We start from the raw sequence: 14,198 nt of genomic DNA on the forward strand, positions 1-14,198 counted from the left end.
TTTTAGGCTGGGTTTCTGTACAACACTTTGTGACAACTGTTGATGTAAAAAGGGCTTTATAAAATACATTTGATGGAATCAACATCCAACATTTTAAGGCCGTAAATCAAATCCGAGTTTACCCCTCTTACTGCTTGTCTTTCACTTCAGTAGTGTTGTTTCCCAATTACACTGCGTGATTTCATGAAAACAATACAAGTAACTCTGTCTGTGGTCCATTGGTTCCGGTCCCCTGTCAGCTCTGAAATCAGACTGACAACCTCCGGGTACTGGCCTGTAGAATCAGTCAAGACTAATTCATCCACAGTGGAAGGAGACACAAAGAAGGTAGGTCCTCCACTAGAGGGCCGCAGGTCCTGAAGCTGAACCTGTGTAAGGGCTAGGGTGTAGGATGTAGGGGCTAGGGTATAGGATGTAGGGGCTAGGGGCTAGGATGTAGGGGCTAGGGGCTAGGATGTAGGGGCTAGGGGCTAGGATCTAGGGGCTAGGGGCTAGGATGTAGGGGCTAGGGGCTAGGATGTAGGGGCTAGGGTCTAGGATGTAGGGGCTAGGGTCTAGGATGTAGGAGCTAGGGTCTAGGATGTAGGGGCTAGGATGTAGGGGCTAGGGTCTAGGATGTAGGGGCTAGGGTCTAGGATGTAGGGGCTAGGTTCTAGGATGTAGGGGCTAGGGTCTAGGATGTAGGGGCTAGGGTGTAGGATGTAGGGGCTAGGGTATAGGATGTAGGGGCTAGGGTCTAGGATGTAGAGGCTAGGGTGTAGGATGTAGGGGCTAGGGTGTAGGATGTAGGGGCTAGGGTGTAGGATGTAGGGGCTAGGGTGTAGGATGTAGGGGCTAGGGTGTAGGGGCTAGGGTATAGGGTGTAGGATGTAGGGGCTAGGGTGTAGGATGTAGAGGCTAGGGTGTAGGATGTAAGGGCTAGGGTCTGGTCTAGTGTGTAAGGTGTAGGGTGTAGGGGCTAGGGTGTACGGGCTAGGGTGTAGGATGTAGGGGCTAGGGTCTAGGCATGGGGCTAGGGTGTAGGGGCTAGGGCTCGTGTCTAAGCTAGGGTGAAGGGGCTAGGGTATAAGGGATAGAGGCTAGGGTGTAGAGGCTAGGGTATAAGGGATAGGGGCTAGGCTAGGGTGTATAGGCTAGGGGCTAGGGTGTAAGCTAGTGGTGTAAGGGCTAGGGTCTAAGCTAGGATGTAGGGGCTAATGTCTAAACTAAGGTGTAAAGGCTAGGGGCTAGGGTCTAGGCTAGGGGCTAGGGTCTAAGCTAGGGTGTAAGGGTTAGGGGCTAGGGTGTAGAGGCTAGAGGCTAGGCTAGGGGCTAGGCTAGGGTGTTAGGGGCTAGGGTGTAGGGGCTAGGGTGTAAAGGTTAGGGGCTAGGGTGTAGAGGCTTGGGTCTAGGCTAGGGTGTAGGGGCTAGGGTGTAGGGGCTAGGGTGTAGGGGATAGCGTGTAGGGGCTAGGGTGTAGAGGCTAGGGTGTAGGCTAGGTGTAGGGACCAGAGGCTAGGGTGTAGGGGCTAGGATCTAGGCTAGGGTGAAGGCGCTAGGGTGTAAAGGCTAAGGTGTAGATGCTTGGGTTTAAAGGCTACGGTGTAGGGGATAGGGTGCATGCATTTCTCTACGGCTGTCCATGCTTTCATCCTGGCTACCCCAACCCCGGCCAACAGCTCCGCACCCCTCTCAGCTACTTGCCCGAGCCTCCCCAGCATCTCCTTCACACAAATCCAGATCGCAGATGTTCTGAAAGAGCTGAAAAACCTGGACCCGTACAAATCAGCTGGGCTCGACAATCTGGACCCTCTTTCCGCCATTGTTACAACCCCTATTACCAGTCTGTTCAACCTCTCTTTCCTTTTGTCCGAGATCCCCATAGGTTGGAAAGCTGCCGCGGTCATCCCCCTCTTCAAAGGGGGTGACACTCTAGACTCAAACTGTTACAGACCTATATCCATCCTGCCCTGCCTTTCTAAAGTCTTCGAAAGCCAAGTTAATAAACAGATCACTGACCGTTTCGAATCCCACCGTACCTTCTCCGCTGTGCACTCTAGTTTCCGAGCCGGTCACGGGTGCACCTCAGCCACGCTCAAGGTACTAAACCATATCATAACCGCCATCGATAAAAGACAGTACTGTGCAGCCGTATTCATCGACCTGGCCAAGACTTTTGACTCTGTCAATCACCTTATTCTTATCGGCAGAATCAATAGCCTTGGTTTCTCATATGACTGCCTCACTTGGTTCACCAACAACTTCTCAAAGTTCAGTGTGTAAAATCGGAGGGCCTGTTGTCCGGACCTCTGGCAGTCTCTATGGGGGTGCCACAGGGTTCAATTCTCGGGCTGAGTCTTTTCTTTATATAGATCAATGATGTCGCTCTTGCTGCGGGTGATTCCCTGATCCACTTCTACGCAGACACCATTCTGGATACATCTGGACCTTCTGTGGACACAGTGTTAACTAACCTCCAAATGAGCTTCAATGCCATATAACACTCCTTCTGTGGCCTCCAACTGCTCTTAAACGCTAGCAAAACTAAATGCATGCTTTTCAACCGTTCGCTGCCCGCACCTGCCCGCCCGACTAGCATCACTACTCTGGGCAGTTCTGACGTAGAATAGGTGGACATGTATAAGTACCTAGGTGTCTGGTTAGACTGTAAACTCTCCTTCCAGACTCACATTAAGCATCTCCAATCCAAAATTACATCTAGAATCGGCTTTCTATTTCGCAACAAAGCCTCCTTCACTCATGCCGCCAAACTCACCCTGGTAAAACTGACCGATCCTCGACTTCGGCGATGTCATCTACAAAATAGCTTCCAATACTCTACTCAGCAAACTGGATGCAGTCTATCACAGTGCCATCCGTGTTGTTACCAAAGCGCCTTATATCACCCACCACTGCGACCTGTATGCTGTAGTCGGCTGGCCCTCGCTACATATTCGTCGCCAGACCCACTGGCTCCAGGTCATCTGTAAGACTATGTCAGCTCACTGGTCACCATAGCAACACCCACCCGTAGCACGCGCTCCAGCCGGTATATCTCACTGGTCATCCCCAAAGCCAACACCTACTTTGGCCACCTTTCCTTCCAGTTCTCTGCTGCCAGTGACTGGAACGAATTGCAAAAATCGCTGAAGCTGGAGACTTACATTTCCCTCACCAACTTTAAGCATCAGCTGTCAGAGCATCTAATAGATGGCTGCAGCTGTACATAGCCCATCTGTAAATAGCCCACTCAATCTACCTACCTCATCCCCATATTGTTCTTATTTACTTTGCTGCTCTTTTGCACACCAATATCACTACTTACACACCATCATCTGCTCATCTATCACTCCAGTGTCAATCTGCTAAATTGTAATTATTTTGCTACTATGGCCTATTTATTGCCTTACCTCCGCCATTTGCACACACTGTATATAGACTTTCTTTTTTCTACTGTGTTATTGACTGTACGCTTGTTTATTCCATGTGTAACTCTGTGTTGTTGTTGTTTCTGTCGCACTGCTTTGCTTCATCTTGGGCAGGTCTCAGTTGTAAATGAGAACTTGTCCTCAACCGACCTACCTGGTTAAATAAAGGTGAAATAAAATAAAAAATAAATATGGGCTAGGGGCTAAGGTGTAGAGGCTCGGGGCTAGTGTCAAGGCTAGATTCTAGGGTCTAGGGTAGGGGCTAGATTCTAGGGGCTAGATTCTAGGGGCTAGGGTCTAGTGTATAAGCTAGGTTAGGGGCTAGATTCTAGGGGCTAGGGTAGGGGCTAGATTCTAAGGGCTAGGGTAGGGGCTAGATTCTAGGGGCTAGGGTTGGGGCTATATTCTACAGGCTAGGGTAGGGGGCTAGATTCTAAGGGCTTGGGTAAGGGCTAGATTCTAGGGGCTAGGGGCTAGATTCTAGGGGCTAGGGTCTAGTCCTACCTCCACTACTGTTCCACAGGTCTTGAGGCTGAAGCTGAGATTGATGTGAGTTCCGTTGGAGACGCCGCGGCATGACGAGTTGGACAGGGAGAGTTCCAGGCCCCCCACCAGGTCCCTTAGAACCGACACCTTAATGGAGCTGCTGCTACACTGCACTGGGACTGGACACACACACCACACACACACACACCCCCACACACCCCCACACGCGCACACACACCCCCACACGCGCACACACACACACACGCACACACACACACAGACACCCACACTCACACACACAGACACACACACACACCACACACGCACACACACACACACACACACAGTATAAAGTGTTAAACATGGGTTGGACAGGATGAGTTCCAGGTCCCTTACTAGGTCCTGTATGGAGCTGCTGCCACACGACACATGACCATACAGGTGAAGAGTTTCATGAGTACAGTTAACTGCACAGGGACTGGAAGATACGACCAAACACACACACACCCTGCCACATCATACACACTCTCTGGTCTCACCCTGGCATGTGCGTTTGTCATCCCCCAGCTCCAGTCCTCGGGGACAGTGACAGTGATAGGAGTCCTGTAGTACAGAGCAACCATGGCTACAGCCTCCGTTGTTGTTGTAGCACCCTGCTATCTCTACAGAAAGAGGAGAGGAGGGAGAGGAGGAGGGAGAGGAGGAAGAGTAGGGGAGGGGGAGAGGAAGAAGAGGAGGAGAGGGGGAGAGGAAGAAGAGGAGGAGAGGAGGAGGGAGAGGAGGAGGGAGAGGAGGAGGAGGGAGAGGAGGAGGAGGAGAGGAAGGGGAGGGGGAGAAAGGAGGGGGAAGAAGAGGGAGAGGAAGGGGAGGAAGAAGAGGGGAGGGGAAGAGGGAGAGGAGGGGGAGTGGAAGGGGAGGAAGAGGAGAAAGGAGGGAGGGGAAGAGGGAGAGGAGGGGGAGTGGAAGGAAGAGGAGAAAGGAGGGAGAAGAAGAGGGAGAGGGGAGGAAGAGGGAGAAGAAGAGCGAGAGGAGGAAGAAGAGGGAGAGGAGGAAGAAGAAGGAGAGGGGAAAGAGAGGAAGAGGGGGAGGCGGGGGAAAGAATAGGGAGAGAGGAGGAAGGGGAGGGGAGAAGGAGGTATAAAGGACGAGGAGGGGGAGGGGGAAAGAATAGGGAGAGAGGAGGAAGGGGAGGAAGAGGAGGGGAGGAGGAGGTATAAAGGCCGAGGAGGGGGGGGGGAAAGAATAGGGAGAGAGGAGGAAGGGGAGGAGGAGGTATAAAGGACGAGGAGGGGGAGGAGGGAAAGAATAGGGAGAGAGGAGGAAGAGGAGGGGAGGAGGAGGTATAAAGGACGAGGAGGGGGAGGAGGGAAAGAATAGGGAGAGAGGAGGAAGAGGAGGGGAGGAGGAGGTATAAAGGACGAGGAGGGGGAGGGGGAAAGAATAGGGAGAGAGGAGGAGGAGGGGAGGGGAGGAGGAGGTATAAAGGACGAGGAGGGGGAGGGGGGAAAGAATAGGGAGAGAGGAGGAAGGGGAGGAAGAGGAGGGGAGGAGGAGTTATAAAGGACGAGGAGGGGAGGAGGGGGAGGGGGGATAACACTTTAGGAGGAGGAGTTTGCACTTTTGGAACTATTCCAATGGTTCTCAATATAGTGAAAGATGACGAATGCTATTTGAACCCTACTGTGTTCCAGATATTACACACAGAGCATTATGGGTACTGTAGTACATTATGCTACTGTAACTTTCCACCCACATGGTGGTTTGACTCTACCTTTGCAGTTGCGTCCATCCTCCTCCAGTACCCTGCCTGGTCCACACTCACACTGTCTGGACCCCTTGGTGTTCACACATACCTCCTTTACAACCTCCGTTCCCCTGCTCACACTCATTCACATCTGGAGAGGAGTCAGTGAGCAGACACACACAGACAGACACAGCAGTGAGGAGAGGTCACAGGACAAAAAAGGAGGAGATTTTGATAGGGGAGGTAGAGAGGTAGAGAGAGGTAGAGAGAGAGAGAGACAGAGACAGAGAGAGAGACAGACAGACAGACAGACAGACAGACAGACAGACAGACAGACAGACAGACAGACAGACAGACAGACAGACAGACAGACAGACAGACAGACAGACAGACAGACAGAGAGAGAGAGAGAGAGAGAGAGAGATAATTTCTCAGCGTAGTAGGGAGAGTGATTTGGTTGATAGGTGGATAGTATGATAATAACAGTTCTCAAGCTATCAGGGTTTTAATAGCACGCTTGTCACCCACCATTAGACTAGGATGTAGTGAAGGCTCCCTCCCGCCACCCACACACCCATCTCTGGCTGGCTGGCACATGTCTCCTCCTCTCCTTGTGAATTAATGACTCAGCGCATTCAGTCAATCTCCCTCTCCCCCCCACCTATCTCTCTCTCTCTATCCCCACCCCTCTCCCCCTATCCCCACCCCTCTCCCACCCCCTACCTCCCTCTCTCTCCCCTCTCCCCCTATCCCCACCCCTCTCCCACCCCCCTACCCCTCCCCCACCTCCCTCTCTCTCTCCCCCTCTCTCTCCCTCCCCCACCACATCCCCCTCTCTCTCCCCTTCCCCTCTCCCTCTCCCACCACCCACCTACCCCCTCTCTCTCTCTCCCCCACCACCCCCCTCTCACCGAGACATGTCTGTCTATCTGGTCCCAGGGTGGTTCCAGCAGCACAGCGACAGTCCGACTCCGGACACTGAGGTCCACTGCACTCCACCTCATCACATATGTCATAGAAATCTACAGGACACACAGAACATGTAGAGGGAGGTGAGGTCTACCACAGAACATGTAGAGGGAGGTGAGGTCTACTACAGAACATACAGAACATGTAGAGGGAGGTGAGGTCTACTACAGAACATACAGAACATGTAGAGGGAGGTGAGGTCTACCACAGAACATACAGAACATGTAGAGGTAGGTGAGGTCAACCACAGAACATACAGAACATGTAGAGGTAGGTGAGGTCAACCACAGAACATACAGAACATGTAGAGGGAGGTGAGGTCAACCACAGAACATACAGAACATGTAGAGGGAGGTGAGGTCAACCACAGAACATACAGAACATGTAGAGGGAGGTGAGGTCTACTACAGAACATGTAGAGGGAGGTGAGGTTTACCACAGAACATGTAGAGGGAGGTGAGGTCTACCACAGAACATGTAGAGGGAGGTGAGGTCTACCACAGAACATACAGAACATGTAGAGGGAGGTGAGGTCAACCACAGAACATACAGAACATGTAGAGGGAGGTGAGGTCAACCACAGAACATACAGAACATGTAGAGGGAGGTGAGGTCTACCACAGAACATGTAGAGGGAGGTGAGGTCTACCACAGAACATGTAGAGGGAGGTGAGGTTTACCACAGAACATGTAGAGGGAGGTGAGGTTTACCACAGAACATGTAGAGGGAGGTGAGGTCTACTACAGAACATGTAGAGGGAGGTGAGGTCTACCACAGAACATGTAGAGGGAGGTGAGGTCTACCACAGAACATACAGAACATGTAGAGGGAGGTGAGGTCTACTACAGAACATACAGAACATGTAGAGGGAGGTGAGGTCTACTACAGAACATGTAGAGGGAGGTGAGGTCAACCACAGAACATACAGAACATGTAGAGGGAGGTGAGGTTTACCACAGAACATGTAGAGGGAGGTGAGGTCTACTACAGAACATGTAGAGGGAGGTGAGGTCTACTACAGAACATGTAGAGGGAGGTGAGGTCTACCACAGAACATGTAGAGGGAGGTGAGGTCTACCACAGAACATGTAGAGGGAGGTGAGGTCTACTACAGAACATGTAGAGGGAGGTGAGGTCTACTACAGAACATGTAGAGGGAGGTGAGGTTTACCACAGAACATGTAGAGGGAGGTGAGGTCTACTACAGAACATACATAACATGTAGAGGGAGGTGAGGTCTACTACAGAACATACAGAACATGTAGATGGAGGTGATGTCTACTACAGAACATACATAACATGTAGAGGGAGGTGAGGTCTACCACAGAACATGTAGATGGAGGTGAGGTCTACCACAGAACATACAGAACATGTAGATGGAGGTGAGGTCTACCACAGAACATACAGAACATGTAGAGGGAGGTGAGGTCTACCACAGAACATACAGAACATGTAGATGGAGGTGAGGTCTACCACAGAACATACATAACATGAAGAGGGAGGTGAGGTCTACCACAGAACATACATAACATGTAGAGGGAGGTGAGGTCTACCACAGAACATACAGAACATGTAGAGGGAGGTGAGGTCTACTACAGAACATGTAGAGGGAGGTGAGGTCTACTACAGAACATGTAGAGGGAGGTGAGGTCTACTACAGAACATGAAGAGGGAGGTGAGGTCTACTACAGAACATGTAGAGGGAGGTGAGGTCTACTACAGAACATGAAGAGGGAGGTGAGGTCTACTACAGAACATGTAGAGGGAGGTGAGGTTTACCACAGAACATGTAGAGGGAGGTGAGGTCTACTACAGAACATGTAGATGGAGGTGAGGTCTACTACAGAACATGTAGATGGAGGTGAGGTCTACTACAGAACATGTAGAGGGAGGTGAGGTCTACTACAGAACATGTAGATGGAGGTGAGGTCTACCACAGAACATGTAGAGGGAGGTGAGGTCTACTACAGAACATGAAGAGGGAGGTGAGGTCTACCACAGAACATGTAGAGGGAGGTGAGGTCTACTACAGAACATGTAGAGGGAGGTGAGGTCTACCACAGAACATGTAGATGGAGGTGAGGTCTACCACAGAACATACAGAACATGTAGAGGGAGGTGAGGTCTACCACAGAACATACAGGATATGTAGAAGGAGGTGAGGTCTACTACAGAACATACAGGACATGTAGAGGGAGGTGAGGTCTACTACAGAACATGTAGAGGGAGGTGAGGTCTACTACAGAACATGTAGAGGGAGGTGAGGTCTACTACAGAACATGTAGAGGGAGGTGAGGTCTACCACAGAACATGTAGAGGGAGGTGAGGTCTACCACAGAACATGTAGAGGGAGGTGAGGTCTACTACAGAACATGTAGAGGGAGGTGAGACTACTACAGAACATGTAGAGGGAGGTGAGGTCTACCACAGAACATGTAGAGGGAGGTGAGATCTACCACAGAACATACAGAACATGTAGAGGGAGGTGAGGTCTACTACAGAACATGTAGAGGGAGGTGAGGTCTACTACAGAACATGTAGAGGGAGGTGAGGTTTACCACAGAACATGAAGAGGGAGGTGAGGTCTACCACAGAACATACAGAACATGTAGAGGGAGGTGAGATCTACCACAGAACATGTAGAGGGAGGTGAGGTCTACTACAGAACATGTAGAGGGAGGTGAGGTCTACCACAGAACATACAGAACATGTAGAGGGAGGTGAGACTACTACAGAACATGTAGAGGGAGGTGAGGTCTACCACAGAACATGTAGAGGGAGGTGAGATCTACCACAGAACATACAGAACATGTAGAGGGAGGTGAGGTCTACTACAGAACATGTAGAGGGAGGTGAGGTTTACCACAGAACATGAAGAGGGAGGTGAGGTCTACCACAGAACATACAGAACATGTAGAGGGAGGTAAGATCTACCACAGAACATGTAGAGGGAGGTGAGGTCTACCACAGAACATACAGAACATGTAGAGGGAGGTGAGGTCTACCACAGAACATGTAGAGGGAGGTGAGGTCTACTACAGAACATGTAGAGGGAGGTGAGGTCTACCACAGAACATGTAGAGGGAGATGAGGTCTACCACAGAACATGTAGAGGGAGGTGAGGTCTACCACAGAACATGTAGAGGGAGGTGAGGTCTACTACAGAACATGTAGAGGGAGGTGAGGTCTACCACAGAACATGTAGAGGGAGGTGAGGTTTACTACAGAACATGTAGAGGGAGGTGAGGTCTACCACAGAACATGTAGATGGAGGTGAGGTCTACTACAGAACATGTAGAGGGAGGTGAGGTCTACTACAGAACATGTAGAGGGAGGTGAGGTTTACTACAGAACATGAAGAGGGAGGTGAGGTCTACCACAGAACATACAGAACATGTAGAGGGAGGTGAGGTCTACTACAGAACATGTAGAGGGAGGTGAGGTCTACTACAGAACATGTAGAGGGAGGTGAGGTTTACTACAGAACATGTAGAGGGAGGTGAGGTCTACTACAGAACATGTAGAGGGAGGTGAGGTCTACCACAGAACATGTAGAGGGAGGAGGTGAGGTCTACCACAGAACATGTAGAGGGAGGTGAGGTCTACTACAGAACATGTAGAGGGAGGTGAGGTCTACCACAGAACATGTAGAGGGAGGTGAGGTCAACCACAGAACATACATAACATGTAGAGGGAGGTGAGGTCTACTACAGAACATGTAGAAGGAGGTGAGGTCTACTACAGAACATGAAGAGGGAGGTGAGGTTTACTACAGAACATGTAGAGGGAGGTGAGGTCAACCACAGAACATACATAACATGTAGAGGGAGGTGAGGTCTACTACAGAACATGTAGAGGGAGGTGAGGTTTACTACAGAACATGTAGAGGGAGGTGAGGTCTACTACAGAACATGTAGAGGGAGGTGAGGTCTACTACAGAACATGTAGAGGGAGGTGAGGTCTACTACAGAACATGTAGAGGGAGGTGAGGTCTACCACAGAACATGTAGAGGGAGGTGAGGTCAACCACAGAACATACATAACATGTAGAGGGAGGTGAGGTCTACTACAGAACATGTAGAGGGAGGTGAGGTCTACCACAGAACATGTAGAGGGAGGTGAGGTCAACCACAGAACATACATAACATGTAGAGGGAGGTGAGGTCTACTACAGAACATGTAGAGGGAGGTGAGGTCTACTACAGAACATGTAGAGGGAGGTGAGGTCTACTACAGAACATGTAGAGGGAGGTGAGGTCAACCACAGAACATACAGAACATGTAGAGGGAGGTGAGGTCTACTACAGAACATGTAGAGGGAGGTGAGGTTTACTACAGAACATGTAGAGGGAGGTGAGGTCTACTACAGAACATGTAGAGGGAGGTGAGGTCTACTACAGAACATGTAGAGGGAGGTGAGGTCTACTACAGAACATGTAGAGGGAGGTGAGGTCTACTACAGAACATGTAGAGGGAGGTGAGGTCTACTACAGAACATGTAGAGGGAGGTGAGGTCTACCACAGAACATGTAGATGGAGGTGAGGTCTACCACAGAACATACAGAACATGTAGAGGGAGGTGAGGTCAACCACAGAACATACAGGATATGTAGAGGGAGGTGAGGTCTACTACAGAACATACAGGACATGTAGAGGGAGGTGAGGTCTACTACAGAACATGTAGAGGGAGGTGAGGTCTACTACAGAACATGTAGAGGGAGGTGAGACTACTACAGAACATGTAGAGGGAGGTGAGGTCTACCACAGAACATGTAGAGGGAGGTGAGGTCTACCACAGAACATGTAGAGGGAGGTGAGGTCTACTACAGAACATGTAGAGGGGAGGTGAGGTCTACATACAGAACATGTAGAGGAGGTGAGGTCTACCACAGAACATGTAGAGGGAGGTGAGGTCTACCACAGAACATACAGAACATGTAGAGGAGGTGAGGTGAACATGTAGAGGGAGGTGAGGTCTACTACAGAACATGTAGAGGAGGTGAGGTCTACCACAGAACATGAACATGTAGAGGAGGTGAGGTCTACTACAGAACATGTAGAGGGAGGTGAGGTCTACCACAGAACATGTAGAGGGAGGTGAGGTCTAGAACATGTAGAGGAGGTGAGGTCTACCACAGAACATGTAGAGGGAGGTGAGGTCTACCACAGAACATGTAGAGGGAGGTGAGGTCTACTACAGAACATGTAGAGGGAGGTGAGGTCTACCACAGAACATGTAGAGGGAGGTGAGGTTTACTACAGAACATGTAGAGGGAGGTGAGGTCTACTACAGAACATGTAGAGGGAGGTGAGGTCTACTATGTAGAGGGAGGTGAGGTCTACTACAGAACATGTAGAGGGAGGTGAGGTCTACTACAGAACATGTAGAGGGAGGTGAGGTTTACTACAGAACATGAAGAGGGAGGTGAGGTCTACCACAGAACATACAGAACATGTAGAGGGAGGTGAGGTCTACTACAGAACATGTAGAGGGAGGTGAGGTCTACTACAGAACATGTAGAGGGAGGTGAGGTTTACTACAGAACATGTAGAGGGAGGTGAGGTCTACTACAGAACATGTAGAGGGAGGTGAGGTCTACCACAGAACATGTAGAGGGAGGTGAGGTCAACCACAGAACATACATAACATGTAGAGGGAGGTGAGGTCTACTACAGAACATGTAGAGGGAGGTGAGGTCTACTACAGAACATGTAGAGGGAGGTGAGGTCTACTACAGAACATGTAGAGGGAGGTGAGGTTTACCACAGAACATGAAGAGGGAGGTGAGGTCAACCACAGAACATACATAACATGTAGAGGGAGGTGAGGTCTACTACAGAACATGTAGAGGGAGGTGAGGTTTACTACAGAACATGTAGAGGGAGGTGAGGTCTACTACAGAACATGAAGAGGGAGGTGAGGTCTACTACAGAACATGAAGAGGGAGGTGAGGTCTACCACATCTACACAGAGAAACAAATAAACATGGTAACATGTTGGGAACTTCATACCACATTCATAAACCATACATTTCATACCACAGACAGACAGACAGACAGAAACAGACAGACAGACAGATAGAAACAGACAGATAGAGACAGACAGATAGAAACAGACAGATAGAGACAGACAGACAGACAGATAGAGACAGACAGACAGACAGACAGACAGACAGACAGACAGACAGACAGACAGACAGACAGACAGAGACAGACAGACGTACGGCCACAGTAGACATGGAAGCAGACAGACGGTCTGGGCAGACGGTAGACGTAGTATCCTCCTGTACAGGCCTTCACATCAACACTGGCATTCCACTGGCAACAGTTACTATTGAAGCTGGCACACACAGGAAGGGTCATGATACCATCCTGGGGCTAGGGGAGGGGAAGAGGGGAGAGGGAGAGGGAGAGGGGAAGAGGAGGAGACAGGGAGAGGGGAAGATGGGGAGAGGGAGAGGGAGAGGGAGAGGGAAGAGGGAGAGAGGGGGAGAGGAGGAGACGGGGAGAGGGGGAGAGGGGGAGAGGGAGAGGGAGAGGGGAAGAGGGGGAGAGGAGGAGACGGGGAGATGGGGAGAGGAGGAGACGGGGAGAGGGGAAGATGGGGAGAGGGGGAGAGGAGGAGACGGAGAGAGGGGAAGATGGGGAGAGGGGAATATGTTACTGTTCATTTGGTTGGAAGTTGAATGCACGTGGAGCCACTAGATCAAGAGAACATAAAGTGATACAATGGCAGGTAGGGTGGCAGTTTAGCATTTTTTTTGTATCGTCCGGCACACAGGGTTTGAACCAGCAACCTTCTGTCTGCTGGTCCGCCTCTCTAACCTCTAGTCTACTAACCTGTGGGTGGCTCCCATTGAGCCAGATGGGGGCGTGGGTTCCACAGTGGTTCTCTTCAATGCAGAAAGTAGGCATGGCGTCTCCGGCCATCCCTGTGAAGCGGTACCACTCCCCTGACACACGGCTGTCACACAAGGGCACACTGCCAGATGAGTGGTTGACATGGTACTCTGTATTACGCCAAGGCTCATTCAGAGAGATGTAGGCAGAACACGGGTCCAGAGCTGGGGAAGGGGGAGGAGAGGGGGGGGGAGGAGAGAGGTGGGGGAGAGGAGAGGGGGGGAGGGGGAGAGAGGAGAGAAGAGAGGTGGTGGGAGAGGAGAGGAGGGAAAGGAGAGAAGAGGGGAGGGGGGAGAGGAGGAGGGGAGGGGAGGGGGGGAGAAGAGGAGAAGAGAGAGGTGGTGGGAGAGGAGAGGAGAGGAGAGGAGAGAGATGGTGGGAGAGGAGAGGAGAGGTGGAGGAGAGGAGAGGAGAGAGGTGGTGGGAGAGGAGATAAGAGAGGTGGTGGGAGAGGGGAGAGGTGGGGGGGGGGGGAGGAGAGAAGAGAAGAGAGGTGGGGGAGAGGAGAGAAGAGAGGTGGGGAGAGAGGAGAGGAGAGAGGTGGGGGAGAGGAGAGGTGGAGGGAGAGGAGAGAGGTGGGGGAGGGGGAGGAGAGAGGAGGGGGAGAGGAGAGAGGTGGGGGAGGGGAGGAGAGAGAGGGGAGGGGGGGAGGAGAGAAGAGAGGTGGTGGGACAGGAGAGAAGAGGGAGAG

The 14,198-nt window shown here is 51.1% G+C and overlaps 1 protein-coding gene across 1 annotated transcript in view; it reads right to left on the bottom strand.

The window, feature by feature from the left end:
* The window catches only part of oit3 (oncoprotein induced transcript 3), a 32,709-nt gene that overhangs the window by 4,729 nt on the left and 13,782 nt on the right, over positions 1 to 14,198 (bottom strand). Inside the window, 7 exon segments of the mRNA XM_065007820.1 lie at positions 3,912 to 4,072; positions 4,433 to 4,555; positions 5,665 to 5,752; positions 5,754 to 5,788; positions 6,549 to 6,659; positions 12,832 to 12,985; positions 13,448 to 13,671. Of these exon segments, the coding sequence (XP_064863892.1) occupies positions 3,912 to 4,072; positions 4,433 to 4,555; positions 5,665 to 5,752; positions 5,754 to 5,788; positions 6,549 to 6,659; positions 12,832 to 12,985; positions 13,448 to 13,671 (896 nt within the window).

Source organism: Oncorhynchus nerka, linkage group LG23, assembly GCF_034236695.1.
Source record: "Oncorhynchus nerka isolate Pitt River linkage group LG23, Oner_Uvic_2.0, whole genome shotgun sequence".
In the NCBI taxonomy this organism is placed as follows: Eukaryota; Metazoa; Chordata; class Actinopteri; order Salmoniformes; family Salmonidae; genus Oncorhynchus; species Oncorhynchus nerka.